At 38.7% G+C, this 25,894-nt stretch overlaps 1 protein-coding gene across 1 annotated transcript; it reads right to left on the reverse strand.

The window, feature by feature from the left end:
* Positions 1 to 1,085: 1,085 nt before the first annotated feature.
* LOC140231384 (GATOR1 complex protein NPRL3-like) lies at positions 1,086 to 25,716 on the reverse strand. The gene is made up of 14 exons (XM_072311510.1): positions 25,567 to 25,716; positions 20,540 to 20,639; positions 19,700 to 19,835; positions 19,076 to 19,144; positions 13,425 to 13,578; positions 12,427 to 12,502; positions 11,016 to 11,121; positions 10,258 to 10,449; positions 9,437 to 9,543; positions 8,515 to 8,635; positions 7,326 to 7,388; positions 6,532 to 6,709; positions 5,651 to 5,840; positions 1,086 to 4,892 (listed from the first exon to the last, which is right to left on the reverse strand). The coding sequence occupies exons 1-14, from the start codon at positions 25,682 to 25,684 to the stop codon at positions 4,730 to 4,732; spliced, it is 1,773 nt and encodes a 590-aa protein (XP_072167611.1). The 5' UTR covers positions 25,685 to 25,716; the 3' UTR covers positions 1,086 to 4,729.
* Positions 25,717 to 25,894: the final 178 nt, after the last annotated feature.

Raw genomic sequence — 25,894 nt, forward strand, 5'->3', positions numbered from 1 at the left:
TTAGAATTCCAAGATCTGTAGAGATGTGGAATACATGTACCTGTATGTAAAACTCTTTGACCAACACACATCAAAATAGACACTGAACTTCCTCTGAAGTTCTTGTGGTAGGTTTCTCTGAAAAGCAAGCAAAAGGAGAGCTTCCTCAGTCAAGAACTCCTTGGATGCTGCTTTCGTGGCTACGAATGTTTAAGGAAAAAAAATTACAGTCAACCTTGCCCAAAATGAATCTATCTAAGTAAATTAAAGAGGACTTGTAAAGACCTGCGACTTAGACAATTATTTTACTTCTGCAAGGTCAACTGAACCCTATTCTAACTGGGGGGGGGGGGTCAATTTGACCCCCCCCCCTCGACGTTTCGCGCCACAATTTCGCAACGCGCAAAGCTTTTGCCGCGTCGTTTCACGACTTTTTTCATTGAAGTCTCCCGCATATTTTGAGACCAAATTTGCGACGTCCGGGTACATCGTTTTGAAGTTACGTAATGTTTTGCATATGCATGTCAACCAAAAAACAGCTCAAATTCATGATATTGTGTGCAAATCCAATGCAAATTGTGTTTTTTGGTTAAATTGATATAAATTAGATTATTTCAACTTTTAACCATTGAAATTAATCAATTCTAGTGTAGATAAGCCTGAAAAAGTGCCTGCAACAAGTTTTGGCAAAAAAACAATAGAAAACAAAAGGTTGAAAAAACAATAGAATACATAAGAAATTAACAAAACAATAAAAAACAAAAGAAATTAATTTCAATTGAGCTATTTTTGTACACGAAAATTGTTTGATGTGTCTTGAGGAATTCTGACACAAAAATTTAGCAATCCTCCAGTCTTTTTAATGGAGTTATAGGTGAAAATATGATTTCATGCACAAATTTGCATAATTAATTTATTAAAAATAGAAAGGCAATATTTTTCTATTGTATGATGATGTAATCTTGTACAGTAGTTGACATCCAGCTCTATCTTCAGGCAAAATTTCGCGGTGATCAGGTGATCGGCGGCCGAGATCTGAAGGGGGGTTCAAATTGACCCCCCCCCCCCCCCCCCCCTCAGTAAAAACTTGGTCTCAAATAGCCCAGTTAGAATAGGGTTAAGCAAGGGTTGACTGTATGTTTGACACAATACAAGTCATATACACTGTATAGCACTAAATTATTACTATTTAATATGTGTGACTGTGTGTATATATGTATACACATTCATACACTGTATGCCTTTTGAGCCTTAAAGGGGAAATCCAGTCCAAAAATAAGCTAGTCTGATAAAAAAAAAAAGAGTAAAATCTTTACGAGGTCAATGGTAAAAAATTGACTGAAATCTGATGAAAAACGAGGAGGTTATGAGATTTTGAAGTTTTGCTAATTTCTGCAAACATTTCTTGTACAGTGGATATGAATATGCAAATGAGTGAGCATGACCATGTCATAACCCCACAATTTTCCATTGATTGTGTAAAAAAAAAAAAAGATGAAAATTTCTGTCGTTGAAATCTGAAACATGATGTTATTTCTGGTTGGATAACTTCTGAACTTTGGATACATCAGGATTTGAGCCTCGGGCAGAATTGCGTTTGAGTGAAAAACTGGAAATTTCAACATTTTATGTACAAACTATATGGCAAGTTGTGAGGGGATGACATGCTCCCTTTGCCATTTGCATATTCATATTGACCATTCAAGAACTGTTTCCTCAAAAATTATCGAAACTTCAAAATGTCATAACTTTCTTTACATTTTTCACCCGATTTTGATCAAAATTTCACTGTTGAACTTGTAATATTTTACTCTTTCTTATCAGACTAACTTATATTTGGACTGGATTTCCCCTTTAACCCATCGAAGATGAGTTCTGAGTATACTCGGGCAAGTGTCTACGGAAATGTGTGGTGTAGCAAAATCAGCCTGTCCTTAACGGGATAATATCCACTTCAAGCTTAATTTACTGAGAATTCATAATAATTATCAGTTTACATATATTCACATTCAGGTCTGTGGGTCTTGAGAACAACAATAATGTTGTCCCTTTTAACATGTGGCATGAAGCTGCCATTCTGATGTGTCAATTCGGCTTCACACTTTACTTCATTAATGAACTGAACTTAAAGCAGCGTAGGTTTTCTAATCCATTGATTTCCTTCTTTTTTGTAAGTTTTCTCAGGATGATAAAAAAATTCATGGGCATACATACACAGGCTGACCACCAGACAAATGTTTTATCGTCAATGTAGGGCAGGTTGTCAATCAGTTGCAATAGAAACAACTTGGTAGAAGAATTTTATTAATTTGAACAAATGAGTTGTTACTGTATTCCAGACACTGGGACAGCATAATACATACACAACATTATGTGATAAAGTCTTTATCAGTGAGAAAGCTGTAACATTTCCATAACAAGGGGAGGAAAACTATTTAACATTGTGATTAGACTCTTGAAATGGGACTTATCACTATCCTCGACAACACAGGTATGACATCTGCAGACAATTACCAATGGCCTAGTAAGTTACACTTCACATAGCATTTCGTTGTATCTCAGCTTCATTCCCCCCCCCCCCCCATATATTCTTAATTATCAACATAATCAAAAAATGATTTGTCAGTATGTTGGTAAAACTACAGGTACAGATACCAAATATTTCACAAAACAGCAATGGAGCTATGGATGTGCTACAGAGCAGAGTTCATGCTCCTACAACTGGCCAGACAAGGAATATCACATACTGTATACATCAACTAGATATATCGCTACGGCGACTGATATGCCTCCGCCATAATACATGGATCTCCTAATAGGTCTATAGTACAATGTCTTGACAATGTGTGACGACAGTTTCACACAATTGGCAAAATATTAAAATGACAGGTTTGCCACAAATGTGCTGAATGTTCACTTTCCTAGAACTAGGTTCAATTGGATGAATGATTAAAATGTCAGAGTGCAGGTATTTGGGGAACTGATGATATTTACTTGACTTTTGACCCTTTTATACGTTTATGCATTGAGTAATTTTCAAGGTATTGAGAAAAGTATAATTTCAGTATCAAATGGGAAAATAGCATTATCTAAACCTGGCCTTTGACCTTTGACCTCACAGTTCCAAAGAGAATCACTGTTAGGTTGAACATGCATAAATATGTAAGTTTCATGATGATACCTTGAGTTACTTTTGAGATATGGAGGAAAAAGTGCAATTCAGCACTTTCACTTGACCTTTGACCTTTTGACCTTTGACCTTTTGGCAAGAAACTTCCCACAGAATATATGTTGGGTAATACATGCATACATCAAGTTAAAACAAAAACAAAAACTTTCAGGCATATTGCATTTTAAGGAAAGTAGTGATATTTTGAGGAGTTGACTTGACCTTTGACCCCCCTGACCTTTGACCCATGACCCCAACTTCCCTAGATAATCACTGCCCATCGGTACAAGCATATATACTAAGTTCCATGAAGATACCTTGAACCATTTGCGAGATATGGAGAAAAACATGAAATTTCATTTTTTTTTCACAAAATAACCTGTGACCTTTGACCTTTGACCCTGTGACCCTAAAATCCACACAAAGTATTATCCCCCAAGGATATACCCTCATACCAAGTTTGATGTAAAACCACCACACGGTTCTTGAGATATCGACAAAAACAAAACGGGATGGACGGACGTACGGACGGACGGACGGACGACCCGAAAACATAATGCCTCCGGCCACTTCGTTGCGGAGGCATAAAAATTTCAAAGGGCTGTTCGCAAATTTAAAGACACATGAAAATATTGACTCGGATCCTGACATGAAAATGACATGCACGTATACTGTACTTCTTTTCCATTCACGACTATGTTCCACGATCGCGAATTTAGTCCAGAGGTCCAGATTCGCAAAAATTTAGACTCACTAAATATGTGGCATATACTGTACGAGCTGAAATTTTTGCTGTGGTTTTATTTTCGCGAATTTCGCAAATCGCCTTCGAACCGCGAAAATAACAACGCGCGATTAACTAAGTTCAGTTAGACCCTCGTAACCGCGAAATTAACAACACGCGAAAATGTCCTCCAAGTAGCAATTCGCAAAAATATCTGTACGCGAAAATTTCAGCTCGTACAGTACAGTAAATTCAGAATATCAACATTAGGCTAAACCTAGACGAACTCTGACTGGACCTCGGTCCTCACTAAACTGCCCAAGCAATTTAGACGGAATTGTCATATGCCACATACTCTGAAACAGTACATGTATGTCCTTTCTTTGGTCACGATACAAATTTCATATGCTTCAGTGTGTTTCTTACATGTGCATAATTTTTGAAAGGTGTCGTTACCACACCCCCAAAACCAACCCTCCTCTTTTTACCAGGCTTTACACAGTTCAAGTTGGGGTTCCAGCAATGGATGACTATAGCAATGCCACTCCACCCATAATACAACTTTGTGTGGCGGATGAGTTGTAGGAAGCCATTACGTGACTCGTGTCTACACTGAGGTAGGCTCTGCCAAGGCCAATGGTTGCCTGGCACTGCTACTCCTCCCATCCAGCTTAAACCGAATGACGATTGACCACTGCCACACTTCTGTAAACTACTTCTACTCTGTCACTCAGAGGAGAGGCATGGCACATTGTATTAATGCCTGCTCCCGAGTAAAAGAATCATAGTGGACTGCCCGCAGTCCATTCATCGTCAGTGAACCTTGACCTTCACACAAGTCTCTAGGATGGCAGAGGTCACAAGAACTCTTTGTATTGGATGCTGGCCGCATCCTGATGGGAGCATGTCACGAGGACGTCCTTGAACTTGTCCAGGAGGGCATGCAGCTGAGACCTGTTCACATTCTCATAGTACATGATCTCCTCAAGATGGTGTCTTCCTCGCATGTAGGGGCACAACCTGCATCGCATAGAGTGTAAAGATTGGAAACAAAGACAAAAAGACTCTATAAAGCAATATTGTTGACTGCTGCACACAGTCAACTGGGATACCTCCACTCCCAGCCAGCTGAGAAACTTTGCATCTCTAATAACTTGTATTACAGCCTCAAATGCTATTAATTTAAAGTTTGATCATGTATTCTTCTCAGTAATCAACAAAGTCAAACCCTGGTCCCCTACTACACAAGTCCCTTTACAAGGCCTACTATCATCCTGACCAAAAAAAAAAAAACAAATTGATCAATTTAATTGAGCATTACCTAAGACTGTATTGCCCATCTTAATACACCATGCCCTCTATTATCATCAATGGTTTCTCTTCAACAAATTCAAGTCAAAATGCACAATTTTGACTGCAGGATAGGTGGTTTAAAGCCATTTAATGTCAAATACCCTTCCTCATTTCACACAATCAGTTACATTTCTAACTGATGAACATAGCAAATAAAGAATACATTGGTGACAATGACTGCCTTTATCAAGTATCAAAATGTAATCTTTGTAGACTTTGATCTGAAATTTAGACGAGATGTAGCGAAGGACAAGGCTGTTTACAAGAGTGATGCTGATCTCTGTGTACTGTCATTGAGCAAGAATAATGCATGAGACTCCTGACAGGACATAATAAGAGTTACAGGATGTCTAAGAAGAAACTTGACAGACTGTGTCAAAGGCTCTGTGATTAATGTTACCATCTCTGCATGGGAAGATCCATACCTGGCAAACAACTTGAGGTCCTCGTTGATGTTGGCGTGGGGTACTGCCAGAACGCTCTGCTTCTCCTCCGCAGTCAGGTGCTCCGTCAGCATGTGCAGCACCCTCCGCCTCGGGTGGCCACGCCCCTCCTCCATCGGGTACGAGTCGTAGCTCGCGAAGCTGGTGCTGACGCTGAATTCGTCGGAGTCAACTGAGCAAGGGAGGAAGCCAAAATGATCTTTTTCCACATGTGAATAAAGCTCAACTCCAAGAAAGAAAACGAATATGTGTGCGCATCATCCAGTGCCCTAAAATGCCTGATTAAGACAAGAAGTGTAAGAGACTACTACACAAACTTTTCAAAATATATTTGCACCTACTGATGATTTGAAAGGTACTGTTTACCATTGGGAGCAATGATTTAAAAATATTCGAGCTATCACATTTGATGCATATGTGTAGGTCAGTTGCATCACAAAACATCCTACCATATAAACATTTTGCAAGAAAGCCTAAAACATAAGGAGATAGATATCACTATTTTTCTCACTAAACCATAACTGTAGATGGTTTATTTTAGAGACAATTTTATTATGACTATTATTTACATTTTGTACATTTAACAATACTTATGTAACATTTATCATACTGATTAATATTTTTACATTGGTTGTTTCTATCCCTAACTCACATTTCAGAACTCTTTTGAAGCACTATAAAGCTGGATTTTTTTTTTTATCTGCAAATGGTAAATAATGCCTTTAATTTCCATCTATCTTTCTGCAAATCTCCCAATCCACCCTAATTAATTTTTGTGTCTAGGATTGCCTTTGTGTAACATCAACCACTTCCTGCATATGACAGTGCAAAAAATTCAGGGATTGGCTCTGCATTGCACTTACATGAAAGGTTTTCCCCCTGACCACTGCCCTGACCACTCCCTGACCCAAGGGGTGTAGCCCTTGCCCTTGTCCCTGGTGATGACTCCGAGGGTGGGGTGGACAGCTCCTTGTCCGGATCCTCCACAGGGGCATTCTTGTTTGTCACTTGGTTGGCAACAAGAAATATGTAGGTATGGATCTGGATTCAGGAAAATATCAAACACATATAACACGTCAGCCCATAGATGGATGATACATGTAGTGACAAATGAAGCTCTCCATGAAGTAAGTATCCTTCAAAAACAAAAAACAAAACAAACTAGAGAAACACTCTGAGAGCGCAGACCTCCGCCAAGCATGCAGCTCATTTCCACCACTGATCTTGTTCTTCCATAGAGATCAGTGATTTCCACCCATATGTATGTGTGCTGAAAGTCGCCCAATTTCCCAATATAGAAGCCTTTTGTTACATCATAAACCTCCAGCTGCGTGGCACGCCTACCTTAGCAGAAACAAGAGCATGCACTTTAGTGCCCGCATGCAAACCTCAAATACGCACAGCCTGAACTCCCAAGTTCATTGACCCTACCTGCCAAAATATCAAAAATCCTTCATAAATTCCCTAAATATTTCCGGATCACTACCAAAAGTTAATCATCTGTTACTTGTGTCATTCTCAACCTTTCCTGTAAATTTCATCCAAATCTGTTAACTACTTTTTGAGTTATTTTGCACATAGACAAACAAACAAACCAATGGTAATGAAAACATAACCTCCTCCCTTGGCGGAGGTAAAAATAAGATTTCCCACTTACCTGTACAAGCAGTCTTTTCTGCAAAAGCCACATTATGATTTTGACCAGCTCTGCTTCAGATCTCTGAGGAGATAAAAAAAGTGAAAGAGAAAGTAAGTAAGTAAAGCATACAGTATTACAATTACCTTCAAAGAGAAAGATATATCCATGCATGCAAAATCAAGGAATGCAGAGAGGCACGTAAAGCCCAAGTGCAGGCAGATGAACATACTATATACATGTATATATATATATATATATATATATATATATATATATATATATATTCGAGGAATATGGCAGTGTAAGAGATAGTAACTCAATTTACATGGTGTCTCATTGCTTATCTGAGAATAGCCGCCCCAGTCATTTGATTGTGATATCATTTACATCATATTTCATGTACATCTATTCATCAAGTAATTTCCTGATTTACCTTCCTGTGCATTTTTCCTCTAGTCTGTTAATAAATCTGTTCAAGGCATATCAAGGACCTTGCTGTATAATCTGATATAAGTTAGGCACAATGCAACCTTTACACTATTTGGGGGGAAATAGTTCACATTTATTACATTTTGCTTTTTATGCAAAGCATTATTCTTATTCTTATTATTTTCAACCTAGCCTTGTCAACTGATAAGCATCATATGCCTTTGGACTAACTGTAATGAATATATATAAAACCTACTTGCAATTGTCTTACAGGAACTTCCCCATAAAATCCCATCACAGTTGCACACTAAAATCACCTGAGGTTTCCCAACTTATTCACAAGCTCTGAAGGAATTCGTAGATCTCTAATTGAGAAGACATTAAACTAAAAGCATGATAAGAACTGCGGGACCCATATCTAGTATTTCATCATATCTGGGATAAAAACGTAATATTACAAAAGGAATGGCACCTCCAAAATTACCTCATTACATCAGGTGCAATGTATCTAGCTACACCTGACCTCATTATATCAAGGTTTATAGTTGCCAGATGTACGAGCACATGACAGGTGAAATGAACTGAATTCTGATTTCTTGTCAAGACATGTTATCTCCAAACTGGAAGAGCTCCCCTAGCTACATATTGTAATCACAGCTGTATGAGGTTCTACTGTAGTGGTCAGATGCAAAAGAATAAATAATGAATGGTAAGAGGATGAAATAAACTGAATTCAGATGACCTGGAAGAGAGAGCTCCCATAGCTGCATGGACTAACCTCTTTCTCTGCCAAGCGGCTCCTGTACTCACTGAGAGGAGTAGGAAGAGAGAAGTCTGCTAGGACCTTGAGCAAAGACTCACCAAACCTCTGCCGGAACTCCCCTGACAGGGCAGTGTCACTGCATGGGATAGGTGGGGGGGGGGGGGGGGGGAGGGTGGAGGGGAGGGGAGGGGGGGGGGCAGGAACAGAAAACACAAGGCAGATGTACAGTCACTTGCACTGAATTATAAATTACATGTATGATAACACCATCCCACAGGACCTGGATGCAGAGAGAGCTTTGACAAACTTAGCCACAAAATTGAATAAAAAAGAATAAAAAAGAAGGGATTCATAAGGTAACACATAGATGTACATGTATCAATAGCAATGATCATGAGCTCTAACAACATACATTACCATCAGTATGCAAAAATTATCATTCTATAAAAGATAAAATACCCTTATCTTCCTAATGTACATTGTACAGTCTTTACAAATGAATACACAATATTTTAAGTCGCATCTTTTTATTCTATTAGAGCACAATGTGACAGCTTCGCAAAATTTTGTGTTTGGTGCCAAACTGTACATCCTCATTCCTGGCATAGCAAATCTACAGTCCATTCATCCCATATTATCTTGCAGTCAAGGGTAGAATCACAGACTGTAGCAGTATCAATGTGTGGTGTTGTTTATTTCTTTTTCTTCTCTTTTTTGTTAACTCTGTCACAAACTATAAGAAGATTTACGTGACAGACCTTTTTCCCAGCTAATTGTCTGAAATAACAATATTTGTTTTGAATAACCAACAACGTTTAAGACTTTCATGTGACAAGATTGTTATACTACTCCATTTGGCTAAATGCTAGAACTTACAAAAATGTGCACATTCAGAATTTCTTTGCATACCATGTTGACTTGAACAATTCATACTCACGCCGAAGTCGGTGCACTAGGATCCAGAATGTAGACATTGCTTCCACAAATGGGATAAATGACCGTTGCTTTTCCCCAATATACCAGGTGACCCACAAGCTGAAACACCTACCAAAAAGACACCAACACAAAATTGTTCTGTATGTTTTTTTGTTCACTCCTTTCCAAAGATTTTATGTCACTATTTCATTTCTGAAAACAAACATTTAGTTCATAGTGTGCATGAATCATGCACATTTTTAATCATGCACACAAACAACCCCATATGATTAAAAATGAAAGACACTGTATCTTCATCATGTTTTCACCCATTCACACGATAACTTAACATTTACAAGGTGTTTGTAATATTGAAATACTTCTTAGTATAAGTTCCTAGCTTCTCAAAGCTCGCCCCCACTCCCCTCCACTTTTTTGCACCATAAATAGGAATACATAGGGTGTCACCACTTTGGACCTCCCTCCCCCACTTCTTTTACCTTGGAAGAGCAAAAGTGGCCGTAGGAAAAAAAAAAACAGAAACCTTGAAGTGTGAGTGCAGTAAGGCCTTTGTTTTTGCGCTGACAATCTTTTTTTTTTTTTTTTTTTTTTTCTTTTTCTGCTTGCTTGTTAGCTGAAGAAACCTGGAAGTGCTGAAGTGGAACCAAAAGTTGCACTGTACCTGTAGGCCTTTTTTTTTTCGCTTGTTAGCTGATGAAACCCGGAAGTGGCACCGCAAGTATGAGGTGCCCCCCCCCCCCACTTTTGCACCATGCTACAGCCTAGTAACTATTAAAACTATTGTATGGCTGCAGCTCCTAAAGGGTTAATTAATTTACTCACTTGTGAAAGGGCCAGGTCGGCATCCTGTGAGAGTTGCTGGAGGCGTTTCATAGGGGTGGCCAGGTAGATTACCCGGTGAAGGGCCGGAGAGCAATCCTTTGGCAGTGAGGCACGCAGGGCGTTAGGGTCCTCCAGCAGTAGCATGGCGTGGTACGGCCGGATGGCCCTTAGGCTCTTCTCTATCGCATTGTGCTGAGGGAAGTTTTGAGGAAGGAGTAACAAAGGCAAGTCAAATTTCCTGCATTAGTGCAGTGTGACATAGATATACAAACATTTGAGGATTTGCCCTGGGCTTTAGTCTGTTGATAACAGATCTGAAGTTCATTTGCTTGAGAGCTCCATCATTTTCAAACTATTCTTAATAAAATATTTCCTTTACATGATATACACCGAAATTCTTCTTCATTCAAATATAAAACACTTATGTTGAACTCTATTGCTTATGATCATATTCCATTATTTCCTACATAAATTCACTTCGCTATGAATATAAGTTTTGATCAAAAAGAATGACTTAACTCAAACTGCTGTAAATTAGGCTACACTCAATATTATTTTTATATTTACTACTTAATGAAGAAAACATGATAGTGGGGCTTTTTTCTCCACACAAAGACTTTAATCCTACAATTCTGATGAATTTCTTCATGGAGTAAACACGCCTTTAAGCAAGTTCCATTTGATTCAAATTTCACTGGCAGTAACATAATCCCATCATTCTAATTGACAGTGTTGCAACATGGAACATGTTCAACTACCTTGATTGTCATGAATTCAGAGACATTGTGCACTTTGTGAGGGAGACAGAAACTGACTTCAATCCAGTTGTTGATGTACACCCTGGCAATGCCATTGCTATGCAATCTGGAAAAACAAAAACACATTGTGAAAGGTAGCAAGAAGTCATACAGCAAGGTCAGAATAAGTGAGATATCATATCAAGATGTATATAAGCTGGCAAACACCCTCATCATCACAACAGGTCACATTTAGATCTAGATGTGTAACAAAACATATCTTTCACCAAATCAATCTCTGCAGCCATGTTATCAATAAATTGGAATTATAAATAAGCAAAATCTAACGACAGTGTCTGTACAGGCATACACCTTGCAGCTTTACACTAAAATTGCTTTCTACAATACCCAATCCGTAACCAAATATTTTCCACTACATTTGCTTTCCACAGTAATACACACCTGCACCAACAGCGGATTTTGACTAAATAAGACATGCTTTCAATGGCACAGGGCATATGTCAGTGCAAATTTTCACAAAAATTGCTTTCCTCACTTCAAAATATCTTTTTTCCCCCCTTCAGATAGCAGGCACATTCTAGTTTCTAAATGTGATCAATTTTTTAGCGATAGACACGTTTTTCATCCCCCGTGTGTATGGTAACCATGAACTCTGCCTGGCAGGAATGAAACCTCTGCTATCACACTATAGTAAATTTAGGGCATACTGTACAAAGTCGTAATCTATTTTTGCAAATGGTGGTTGATCAGACAAATTCGCAAGTTAATTTTGCACTTTGTGGTCTTCTCATTACCTTTAAAAAAAAAAAGATAAAATAGAAAATAACACAAATATTCAGAAAAACATGTGACTTCTCAACCACATTGGCCCAAATTCACGAAGGTGGTATAATTGAAATTATTATAGAGCGCCAAAGTGTCGCATGGCCTATTTCGCTACGAAATCAGTCATTTTGTCGACGAAATGACCATGTCGTTCACAAAATGAACATTTCGTCAACGTAATTGACTGATATCGCAAAGAAATAGGCCATGCGACACTTGGCGCTCCATACAAATTGTCCATGGTTTAAACCATGGTTTCAATTGTACCACCTTCGTGAATTCAGGCCTTAGTTTTGTTGAAACACTGCTTATGAAATTTTACAAGTATTCCAAGGATTTGAGCAGAGTACGCCATAGCATGCCGTGAGGGCCACTTCTAATAGTCACATCATATTGCGATGCTAGTGTACTGGCCTGGGACTGTGCATGCATGGCAAATGTTCGTTTTCATTTTTATTAACATTTGAGCAATCAAGAGCTTACTTGCAAAATTCACAAATATAAAACCACAACACTTTCAGCATACATAGAGTATCATGCACACCTAGAGCAACTCAATGCTCTCAGTGGCAAAGTCTCTTCCTACCCTTCATAGACATCCCTGAGATCCTGAGTAAGTTTGCTCCGACTCAGCATGAGCTGGAATGGGGACTCCTTGCAGTCTGTAGGGGTGGTGGAAGGGGGAAGAGAAGATAATAGTAACTCCCAACACCACCAAACCAGTAGAATTCAAGCTGTAATGTGTAGTGCATTGACAATGGAACTACCATCAGCTCATTAGTTTCACTGGTTTGTGCAGCACCACTTGACATTACTTCAGTTCTGGAGATAGTCCATCAAAGTTTTACTTCAGTTTTATCTCTTTATACACCGTTACAAATTAGACTTTGTGTACTTGCAGAACTACAAGAAATAAAACTGCATCAGCTTCAGGATATAAAATGAAGCTTGTGGCATTATCATTTTTTTTCAAAGATTTTATAATCAGAAAACAGACTGAAACACAAACAAATCACACAAAATGTCCTTAAACATCAGCTAAATACAGACAACAATGACCACTGAGATATTTATAAAACAAAGTACTTCAGGTATTAAGTATGACCAATCAAATACACACAAAATCTATCAAAATGTTCAAAAACATTTATATATCAGAATTTACATATTTTCAGACTTTCGGGTCACTCATTTCACTTGATAGCAAATCTACATGAGGCATGAATCTGCATGAAGTTATTCACAACTGTTCAAAAAAAAGGAAACAATCATAAGATCTTGTTGCATTGTGTCAATGCCCCCTTCACACTGCCCACTTGCTTCACACTAAATGCATATGACCTCCACTTTGTCTCTTTACCTGGGGAGGCACAATAATCAACCATTCTTTACAACACTCTCTTGCCCGGTTGAAAGTGAGTATAAAAAAAAAAAAAAAAATAGTTGAAATCGATCCATACTGCCTGATCATTCCTAGCTTTGACACAGACAAATATCTGAATGAGAAATGGGAGCAATCTGTCAACAAATTATAACAAAATGTCCTGTCAGCGTTAGCACACCATGACAACCATGTTATCATACCTTCCGGCTGGCCTGCTACTTCATCCTCTGCCCGCACCATTATTAAAGCCTGGTGAGACAGGTAACCACATCTCTTCTCCTCATGCTTCAATGCTAATGCTAATCGCTTGCTGAGGTCTTGGTAGCAATGGACCAGGGACCAGTCTGCACTGGCCTGCAAGGGAGTGAAAAGGAACAGAAACATGTTCTAGTGAGAGTGGGTTGCTCGTCGTAAAAATCCCTTTCTTCCACAACAAAACAAAGAAAGAGTTTGAAATTACCAAAGACAGTTAAATTTAATAATATGTTGACAAAGACTATTCTAAGTAAAGATATTCCTCTACAACTTTGTACCATGATATACACATTTGTGATGCACTCCGTCGGAATGAGTCAAAAGTCGCAAAAAATGAAATCGTAGTTATGCCTATATGTGAATTCTACAGACTCTAAGCTTTACACTGATATATAATACAACTCATTTCGACATCCCTGTAGATCATAAAAACGAATATTAACTACGCTTATGATGTCAGTCCGTTTTCTAAATAACGGAGAAAATCGCTCTCAAAGTTCAGGCTATGTTCAAGCTCACGACCTGTTTCTTTCACGGGACGAAACAATACAACAGTCCTGCTTAGCGACGGCGTTTACGCTCCATCGCACGCACTACCATATAAGGCGATAGCTTGGGTGTGTAAGATAATTAACCAATCGCAGGACAGGTCTATCATTAACGATTCTGACCAATACGGCAGCCCGAATGTAAACTTCGGTGCGTTTGTGTCCGTGCCGCTGCCGCCGCATGAATGAGTCGGTACGCGCTGTGTGTCGGCTGCGGTGTAGTTTGCCGCAAGTTTTGAACTCACAAATAGGAAACAGTAGAAAGAAAAAAAGGCACGCAATGCGTATTACGAGAAGCGTCTTTTAGGGAGGGCGTTGATCGCTTCCATTCTCCTCCCATGTTGTTGTCAATGGAAACGTTTAGCAAGTACCAACAGCTAAATAGAACCTGTGAACCCATTGTAGGCGGGAGTTCAAAAGACAGCATCGGTAGAGAAAATCTATGAAGTTAATTACAGACTGTAACGATAGTCGTCTTTTGAGATCGTGTTCTTTGCATGTATTAAAAACCCTCAAATTATGCACATGGTCGTAATGTTGCAGAGCATCAAAGACTGCTTTCGCGTCTGTTCTGCTGCAGCTGTATACAGTCGTAACATTCTGAATTCCCGCCATATTAGGCATATTCCTTTATAGACGTTGCGTCCACAGTAATTATCGCTTATCACACTTGCCAAAGCTGCACATACTATACGTATCAGAAGCAAAGATTGATGTAGGCCTGACAGCTTCACGTTGGGTTTATATGATTGTATCATAAATATACTTCTTATTCTCGGTCACTTTTGTAATACCATAGCATATAAAGAACCATTATATTAACTTGTGGCTTAAGCTTAATGTTTTTACATCACATTTACAGTTACAATCTTTCTGCATTTGAGACAGATAATTATACTGACAAATATTCGGAATTAATACTTAGGCCTTCTTCATTTCGTTTTGCATTCACAAACCTTACTGAAATAAAAATGATTGCTTGATTTCTTTCGGGTAAAGGAACCACCAGAAAAGGAACCGCATTTGATTTTCTTGTTACGAACCTTGTCTCAGTACTCCTGTGTTTATTTTTAAGGATGTGTCTCTCTTTATGATTGCGATTGATGTTCAACTATTTCTTTCACGCAAGGCTTAAAAAGGAAGAAGCTAAAATTGAGGCAGGGAGACGAGTTTTCTTCCATGAGATACAATCATTAAGACATACATTTATTCCCGAAAGTTGTGCGATTGCTTATGCGCTAAAAATTGTGTCCATTACATGTATCAGGCACTATACAAAACGGTTGAAATGTGCTGAAAGTCGAACTTCGGGTTTTTTTTTTCTATTTCCATTTCAAGCGGGGATAGACTAGAAATTAGTTTGTCTATACTGGCAGGAGACATTAGTTTTCCAGTATATACTCCGCATTTAAACAGTCGCCATATTTTCGTGGTCAGAATCAGATAATGGACACGTGATATATTATAGAAATGAAAATACAAAACAACGAACATGTCATATGTACAAACATTATGAATTTATACTTACCTGTAATATTCTGCATAAAAAAACAAGCACGCCAATTAAATAATTTAATAGAATTAATAGAACACACTGTACACAGCGATATCATGCATGGTAGATCAAATCAAGTTCAATTGGTGAGAAAGCTAAATGCAGTTAAAAAGTTGACTTCTTCACGTTTCTCTTTCAATTTATGAAAACAGAATTACTTTGTATATCTATTGAAGCGGATTGTCTCCGTTGCGAACGATCGTCATACATGTATATAGCATTGTTAGTCTTCTGAGCAAATCCGAAACCCTAAATACTTCAATTTTTGCTTGATAATGTAGTAACCCTTATAACTTTATAAAGGACTCGCAAATTCAAAGTTTCAAACCGTATACTAAAACATTACATTGTACACGATGTATTTTAATGCGTTGTGCGTTAGCATGTTAACAGCATCAATCTGCCTTTTATTTTCCGTATACGTAAAGCGCACAGAAACGTAACCAAACGTTACCAAATACAGTGAAATGCATTGTACGGCGTGGTATTATCATTAGAAGTATATCCCATTCCTTTTTACTTTTATTTGCTTGAAGCAGTAGTCAAACCATGTGCCATTTTCGTAGCGACATCACTTAGGAATTAGAATGTATGAACATAATCGTTACTTAATTATTTTGCGCTATCATTATAGCATTTACATTTTCCAACTATTATTGACAGGATTATGTTACTGTGATGGTTACGATTACGAATGTTGGTTATGAATTCAAAAGACTGGTTCATTAATCAAACTATAAAGGTACAGTAGCCGTTTTGAAAGTTGTTCGGTACAAGTTCAAAACGCAATCGAAGTCATCGTCATAGGGGGAACTGATAGCTCTAGAAAACTTGTTTAGGCCAGTAAAGATTGCCGTATGCAATCTTTGTAGAAAGTTTTGACTTAGGCCATCTTTTGAGTATTTTGAGAAATTATATAAAGAACTATTTGTTTTGATTATGTCAAGAATTAGTTTGAACTATGAGAATAAAAAGGCGCGGTTACCTCAACAATGTCGTAGTGCGATTAGACATGATGGGTAAAGTGAATTCATGACTTGTTGACTTATCCTTACTGAATTGATGATCACTTCTGTAAACCATCAATTAAGTCTTGTAGATGATACCTCTGTAATCGTAGTCAAAATTCTTTTGAGCGATGAGACGAAAACCAACAAACAAAATGCCATGTATAATCATCGCTCGAGTTTCCAACATTTGGCGTCACCCGACCGACAATAAGTGCCGAATCAAAACTTAATGGAACATTATATTGTGGGATAGCAGACTGTGTTACGATTTTTAAATATTGCGAGCAATTGTTACAAAAAAAAGAGGAAATGAGGCAAAGTTCAAGAAATTTGAAAAAGCATGTAAATGCAGGCGATCATGTTTAATAGTCAAAGTAAGAGATTACAACCGGCCATGCGGATGTATAATATGATTGCCTTATTTACATGTCTGATATTTGTAAACTATGTTATATTCAAATTTAAGTTCCCTTCCCTCCTTGATAAAAGTTGTGTTGGGTTTTCGCTAAAGGCATTTATTAGGAAACGCTATGAAAAACGGCAACAAATACCTACTATACATCAAGAGATGACCTATACATACATGAAACACAAAAATTCTGTACGTTCTGATATAATGCAACTGCTTGTTTGTTTGTTTGTTTGTTTTGAATTACCATGGTCTTTGTCGGGGTAAAGATGAAGAAAAATAGTAGAGTGTTTCACTCTCAAATCCGGATTATTGCGATAAGTGTGTATTCCCGCCATTTCTATACAGGTAAACGATTTAAGCTTGGTATGCTTTTATAAAAGCCTTGTGTCACGCAGAAGAACTGATTCCGCGATCGCTTTTAACCTTTCATAAAATTCACGTTTTAAGATAGTAACGATAGCTTGTAAGAGATAAAGTAAGTTAGCGTCCCTGACTGTGGTTCTGAACACAAAAGGGGACTGAAAAATTCTTTTACAAATTAGCATACATAATGCCGATCCTCCAACACTGTTGCTCCATTACAGTATGTCAGTATGCGGGGTTTAATCGGATAAAAGGCGTGAACAGTGTGGCCCGAGTTCTTTCATTAGAATTCCTCACAATACACAATTCAATAGGCAATTAGCGCTGCTACTTCGCAAAGCTGTTAGCCAATTTCTTTGCAGACTTGACCTCTCACATGTCAGCTACACGTAATACACGACAAACAGCTATCAGTACAAACATTCTGACAAAAAACAAAACAAAATGAAGAAGCACACTTTTGAGTAGCGACACAGCTTTCTGTCACTTTCTCAAATATGTCTTACTTCTGAAAAATACACAGATGACAAGAGTCAGAATATCCTCCAAAGGGAACACGAGCTATTTGGGCATAATAATAATGTTTGACTTCCGATTTCTCTCCATGCCGTCACGGCCCAAACCATCATAAGTAAATAGGGCAATAATTTTTATTAACCAGGGAAATAATATTACGCATTACATACATTTGGCTAATTATCACACGAACTGTCGACTTTATAAAAACGAGAATAATTGACAACTTAGGCCCTACTATATCTCCAAAGATGAACTTTAAACAGCAAGTCACATACCAGGGAACGAAAGTTATAATCATTTGAATGAATTCATTAATGAGGCCAATAACCGTTGTAAAAGTACACACACGCATCACTAGAGAGGTTTCAAGTTCGATATGTGATCATTTTAGCTCATTGATAAAGTATCATAAATTTTGCGTGATCGTCGTAGGAATAAAATTTTTCAGCGCCATTTGTGCGTCACATCAATCACCACTTCATGAAATGTGGTGCATGTATCAAACGCAACTCGCTGGTCATGCAATTGATAGTCTTGGTCAGCTCACTGTTATTGCGTAATTCTAAAGCCCTCGCCGCCGCCGCCGCACGCACCATGCTTTTTTTTTGTCTTCAATGGGGTCAAGAGCAATGCTTCATTAGCATACGCCCTAGCAACGGAGGCGGAGTCTCGATCGGGCGAGAACAATAGGTGCGAAACGCAACGCAAAGGCGAGCGTTCGAAAAAATGTAACCGAAAAAAATGGTCTCAGAAAAACTGTGATTTGGGACACTTGTACTCATTTTTACACGCTGAAATTTTCTGTACAAATAGATAAAACATCAAGGAATCAAAATCCGTCATAAAAAAATTTCGACCCGAGCAGTGCTTCCCCTTCATTTTCGGCTCATTACGGGAAAACTCCCCGTGCGACTTATGACTCATTTTGTTGGAGCGTCACACATTTTGCAACACAATGAACAAACAAAAATGCAATTTTCGTATTCTCCCATTTCAAGAAACCTTTGTGTTCATTGCCTTTGTGTGAAATAGTGTCTCAAGTAACAAAAGTATATCTGTGCAGGGAGTTTTGCAACTGAGCAAGGAGAACAGCATGGCTTTTTTAAATGCACAAAACAAGTGTTTGTGACATTATAAGGACAATGGCAAGGCAACACAAGAAAGACATACGAACAGGCATAAGTCTTACCTGTAATACAAACACTACGTTGAACATGTTGATAGTTGAACCTTCCCGCGTTGAAGAGGTGCTCGCCCTCTGGGCATTTGAAAGTAATGACATAATTCCAGGATCACTGAGTGAAACATGGTGATAACTTCTAGTCTATCAAATCGACAGCACGAGCCACAGTCAGCAGTAATGTGAAATTGTTCATTCCTTCACTTTATTCAACACCATATTCACCCATGCACTTACTAGTGCAACTTGCTAGGTTGTTTTCTAGATTAATACCCCCCCCCCTTCCCTTCACCATTATTCAACTTAAACAAACTGCCTTGCATCAGATTATAACACATTGTCATCAAAATACAGAAGGGGTCATGTGGATAATAAAGTATGGTAGTCACTTTTCCAATTATTTTCTGGATATTTGCCCATCGAAAACAAACAAAATCATAGCAAATTAAACAAACCTCTACTGACCAGTTTGTAAGCTAGCACTCAAATATCCAACAAGTAATCCTAATGGGCATTCAATTAAGCATTACAATCAAAATTTTCATTCATTGCCGACGGCAACAGTGCAACTTTTCACCAACATGAATACGATTTACAGAGCTGAATCCGTGAGAAAACTAGCTCTTTTCTCACCCATTTTGCGTTCACATCTTGCACCAAAAGAGGATGACCCACAAACTTGTCGTCGTCCACAGTCACTTCAAACCGCTGGTCACACATCTCATGGTTGCTGGGTGACAAAATGTTGGCCAATATATTGTCCAGATCTCTATGGAAAACAAAGTGATATCATATAAACCTCCTGAAAGGAAAGGAGACTTCACACTTCACTGCATGACTGAGGGAAAGAAAGGCCATCATCAAAAATGAAGCAATCAAAATCCTTCTCTTAGTGAAGTATACGTAACTTATTGATGAATTTTTGAAATTTGTCAATTATCAATTTCCTATGTCCTGTTGAGGTCATTATAAACATACTGTTGTCATACTGGTATCAAACTTAAAACTTTCTAATGATGCATTCCAGGGCCCTGTTGCATAAAAGATGAGATCAAACACAAGTCTCTGAATACTCAATTCTGATTGGCAGATACCTGACATACATTTGATTTTCTAACCTTTGTTTAATTGCATCTTTTTAAGCAATAAGGTCCAGGACTGACCTTTTGTTCTTGACTAATCCAGACCCCTTAGTTATGCACAGCTTTTTTCAAAAATATATGGATGACTTCTAATTTTCAAAGCGTACCTGAAAAGAACATGCCGAATAAAAATGAAAGACCCAACTAGCCATAAGGCATGAAATTTTAGATTTCTTTTTATTTCTTGCCACTGCATTCCTTTTTCAGGCCACCAGAATTGCAAAAAGTTTAATGATTTCAGTGGCCCAGATAAGCTACCAGAGAAAAATTTTGGTGTTGAGCCATGTTTATCTATTACCAGTAGCTATGCATCATTGACCCCATTACCAACCCTGAAACTATGCATGACTGCCTTCTTGATGACTGGCTTGTAGAACTGGAATAAACATCATCCTCGGTAGCATGAAGGGCAAACGGGTTGTCAGACTGATCTGAAGGCAGTACATATTTCATGTTGGAAAAACAAAACATGAAAAGAAATTATTAGTCAAGAGAGCACAAATGTGTAGATTCTGATTGCTTTTGTAGAGCAGGGGTTAAAGTAAAACGACCTCCCTCCCCAACCCCCCCCCCCCCCCCATCACTGGTAAATGTTCAAAGTATCTGTAGTACATGGTAATGCTATTCAGTGGAACTGGACATATCAACCTGCCCAATAGGGGTACATCAACTGCTAAAACAGAAATAAGTATTTTTCTGGAAAAACAAACAATCACATCCTGTGGCATAATCATAGGTATACTAGATAGGGTCAAACAATGCTGAGTAAGTACAGGTAGTTATAAATAGGATGATTTCAAGAACAGAGCTCGTAAAATTGTCTCCCAAGCTGCTCCAACACCAACAGTAATAGTCTGACTAATGCAAATGATTCCAATCGCATCTACTAAGCACAGACACCTTGGTGTTATCTTCACACCACTGGGCACTGTACAGTCTGCAGGATCACACTAGGATGGTTGGACAACAACGAAAAAAAAACAACAACAATAACAAAACAGCAATTAAAACATTTGGTCCATGTCAAATATATAAAATGCAGCCATTTAATACTTTGCACTAGACAAAACAGTTCATGCTGAGGAAGGATTAAAGTGTCACAAACTTAAATATGTTGAGGAAGGATTAGTGTCACAAACTTAAGTGGACAACTTCAAAATACAATGATCAATTATGAATATTGCTGCTAGGAATAGATTAATGTGATCATGTCCAGAGAGTTTGTGTATTTTCTACAAAAATCTATAGGGCTAGGAGTACAGCATATTTAAAGCATTTAAATTATGCACATACATTGTACCTGATGGGAGTGGGGACAATGTGCAGTCATGGCATGGACATTAATGTGCAGTGGGTTTCTTACAGTGTATGATATATGAGTAGCAATATTTTGGGCATTAACAAATTTAAAATGAACATTCAATAAATCTGAACATTATTGATGAGAATGGTGAAGGCAAACGGGTAAAACTAAAAAGGCACAGAAACAAATTGCTAAAATGAATCCAAATAGTGTTATGGAGGTTAGATCGGTGGATGACATTCAACACTGGGCCCAACCCATTTACCTGAACTATTCTACATCTCTGCTGTTGAAGTTCGGTACCGTATTAATGCTAGTGCCATTATTGAGATAGCATTGACATTGATCAGCACTAGGCACTAGCACCATCTTGAAATCACACATGATCTACATACATGGGACATAGGGCTAGTCTATTAAAGTTCAATTGTGTTATTCTCCTATAAAATAAGACTCCAGTCAGTGTTACTTCAACCCAGATGCAAGGGATGCTCCAGTTTCATATTAGTAACTTCGGTATCTTAGCCCACAAACACACACAAAAAAAAAAACCTCATATGGAGTCATAAGGAGCGATGGGGCACGCAGAACATCCCCAAACCAGCCAAATTAAACAGGTTATAGATTCCAGACTACACACGCTCAAGTTAAACGTTACTGAAAACTACCTAGCCTAGCTCTACTAACTCTAAATCAGATCTAGAAGATCAGATCTAGATCAAGAGTAAAATACCCCAATTGCAGCAGTTTAAGGGTTTTTCCACACTGTAAACAAATCGGGCAATTTATTTTTCATTCAGCCATTTCATATAACATAGACAAGACTATTTATAGACGCTATCATAAAAATATGACCAATGACAAACGTAGTGGTCGAGATTGGCCAGGGCCAAACTCGGCACATTTTTCGCCGATCTGTGCCGAAGTAGCTCGGCTTGCGGTGTGATGTAAAAAATTCCTATGCAATGCGCGTGTGCTCAGCGATCTTCAGCTGAACGCCTTCACATGACTCACGAACGTTGCATATAAGGGCCAATTCCCACTGCAAAAGCATATGAAAACAGCTGACACACATGCACCAACTGCAAATAGGGATCACAATTCTGGCGGTGTTGTTGATGTTTTTTCTCATGTTTTTTTTCTGATTTTTTTTATGGTTATAGAACCCACTTCCTGAAAAACAAAAACAAAAAAAAATGGCAGCCCACATCGCATCGGAATATCGGCTCGCCAAAGTTCTATTTTACGTGAGGACACGTTTCCAAAATCCATGAACATCGAGAAAACAACAAAACATCCAGTTTCTTAGACCCCCGTTTCTTAATTGTCATCTTAACTCTTAACGTGCCATGGTCGTTGAACGGCGACCTTAGTCCTGACGTGCCATGGTCGCCGATCGGCGACTAAGAAGAGCGCGAAAAGCATTGATCATTTAAGTTCTTGTGGTACCGTAATGTGTTACACCACGAAACTGCCATGATATGTAGTGGTAGCTGATTAGCATAGCCATCGTGTCCACTAAAAATATGAGCATGCTTACATTGGAAAATTTTGAGTAAATACATGATTTTTCAGCTAAATGTATTTTTTTCGCATCGGGAAAATCCGCAGCGAACGCACCCCCTGCGAGATGTGTATGGATCAAAAGTCTCATTGGTAAACTACACGTGTGTATGCTATTGAATCTGCGTGTATTGTCTGTGCAGTTCCAGTCGCATTGTTCCACTTGGATGCTGTCCTGCGGGAAGCTGCTTTGATTTTGTCCCTCAAAGAGGATCAACTTTCGTTTGTCGGTCAAGTCTTTCATCCTTTTGTTTTGGTGAATGTCACTAATCGTCCCCACGCTAGCATAGGAATTGCGCGCGGACAAAGTCCTGCCGATTTCAATAGAGTAGGCAACCTACCCCCGCCCGCGGTCTGCTTAGACAAAAGAAGGATTGGTAGGCTCTTCCTTCTCAAGTGGACAAAAGACACTCTTCCAGGGCCCGGGACAATTACTTTAGTTTCAAATACAGGATCTGGGACTAAAGTACTCAGATTTGGGAATGAATTACTGAGGCAGAAAGAGAAATTGCTAAGACAAAATAAACTGCTAGTATCTTTGGAATCATACAATTCTAGAAGGCAATTTCGTTATCATTTAAAAGAGGAGATGTTGCTCTTAAACTTTCTCACAGAATCAAGGGAGCGTTCTATTGAAGAAAAAACACGACTGACTCTTTTTTTCCATACTACACAAAAATTTCTAATAATTTTTTTGATGTATCAATTATTTCTGCAATATTTCAGGTTCAGATAGATATTATGGCAAACTGACTACATGACACAAAAGAACAAACATTTCTTGATATACTTTGTGTAGAACTCAATTCAAAACAGTCAATAGTTTCAGAGATATGGCGGTTTTAAATTTAATTTTCAGTCCAGATTCGAAACGTTCTGGCGTTAGGTAAAAACCTCTGGCACGTTAGGGGTTTTGGGCCTGGCACATTAAGAGTTAAGAAGTACCGAAAATAAAATTTTGGATGTGATGTGTTGTCATGTGTTTACTAGAAATGTAGGTGAGAAAAATTCACTTAGTCGGAGACTGTGAGTGTGACCATTTATTATCGTGTTTTGTTTTTGTTTATATTTTTTATTGTTAATGTTAGTGTCCTAGTATTAAGTATATGTGTGGTAAACATGTATAGAGTGTGTCACTGAGTTTAGCGGTATATTTATTAGATTACCGAATACAAATGAATATGTTGTAAATTTACCTGCCCTGAACGGGCTCACGGCCGCATACTGCCACTAGCACGACTGCCGCACGGCTAAGTTTGATTTACTCTCTAACGTATAGTTTTCTAGACATGCTACTCTAGAGTAACTGCGTCAGTAAGCGGCCGTGCAGCCGTTCGCGGCAGGTACAACATACGCGGTAATATACAGCTAAACACAGCATTGCACTGTTACATGCACACTACACATATACTAACACACTAGCAATCAACAAAAACCAACCGATAAAATGGGCACGGTCTCTGACGAAAGTGAAATTTTCTCACCTAAATGACAACATATCGCATCCAAAATGAAATTTTCGGTACTTCTTAACATAACAGTTAAGAAACAGTGGTCCAAGAAACTGGATTTTTTTTCGTTTTCTCAATGTCCATGGATTTTGAAAACATATCCTCACGTAAAATAGAATTTTCGCGAGCCGATGTGGGCCGCCATTTTTTTCAGAAAGTGGATGTTACCATCGAAAAAAATGAGAAAAACGCGAGAAAGACATCAACAACACCGCAAGAAGTGCGATCTTGTTTGCGGCCAAAGCATGTGCGCACGCTATTTTCACGTGCCTTCGCAATGGGAATTGGCGCTTACGCAATGTTCGCGAGACATGTGAAGGCGTTCAGCTAAAGATCGCGGAGCACGCGCGTATTGCATAGGGATTGTACATCGTGCCGCAAGCAGAAATACTACGTCGCATATCGCCCTTATCGGCGAAAATTGTGCCGGGTTTTGCCATGGTAAATCATGAAAACTGCGTTGGTCAATGGTAAATTTCTTTCATGAAAACAATTGCGTTAATGAATAATCTTGTCTATGATATATGAAATGGTTGAAAATAATTTGCCTGATTTGTTTACAAGTTGGAAAAACTCTTAACAATGCTTAAACTGCCGCAAACGGGATATTTTACTCTAGAAAAGTTTTTCTAGTTCTACTTTCTACTAGACTTGAAAAAAAACAACAACCGTATTTAACGATACTGAGAAGACTAAAGTACAATGCACATCAGGTTCCAGAACTACTATAAACCATGTGACACACATCAGTGTTCTTGTGGCTTCAGTCTTTTCGGTCGATACGATCTTGCCGGTTATTTCAAGAAACTCATATCTTAACGTGTGGGACTACAATCTCACTGGGCAGTGTCAGTCCCACTACAGTAGCCACACCGTCGGAGAGCCGTGGCGTCTCGAGTCGCCGATGCGCGATGCGGTGCGGTGAGTCCCAGAACAAAGTTTTGTTGTGGTTTTTTTAGCCTGATGCAAAGATTAAATTACCTCGTTTTACAAGTTCTTCGTGTTCTTCTGCCTGAAATGGGTAGCGAAACAATAGTCGGTAACCTTTGGAGCCAGAGGACACCAAAATGATGCTCAAAGGAGTAACTTTCGACGACATTCTGCGTGTCCCCTTCCTCGACCTCACTAGTATCTACACCAAACACGTAGTTAATACCAGATAGCCAGCTCCCCGTTGTCGTACCGACCGTGTGTGACGTAGTGAGCAGACTGGCTCCGAGTTCAGTTCAGTTGGGGATGGGGGGGGGGGGGGGGGGGGGGGGGGAGGGGGGGGGGGGTAGGCCTACACCATGTAGTTTAGTTTATTAAA

Source organism: Diadema setosum, chromosome 8 (assembly GCF_964275005.1).
Source record: "Diadema setosum chromosome 8, eeDiaSeto1, whole genome shotgun sequence".
Taxonomy (NCBI): Eukaryota; Metazoa; Echinodermata; class Echinoidea; order Diadematoida; family Diadematidae; genus Diadema; species Diadema setosum.

Bases quoted from the DNA above. Each gene is read 5' to 3' on its own strand.
- LOC140231384 (XM_072311510.1), bottom strand. From the start codon at position 25,684: ATGTCGTCGAAAGTTACTCCTTTGAGCATCATTTTGGTGTCCTCTGGC. The intron at 6,710-7,325 runs GTAAGTGGGAAA...TCCTGAATCCAG, and splicing joins AGAAAAGACTGCTTGTACAG to ATCCATACCTACATATTTCT. The intron at 4,893-5,650 runs GTATGGATCTTC...TATGCGATGCAG, and splicing joins GACCTCAAGTTGTTTGCCAG to GTTGTGCCCCTACATGCGAG.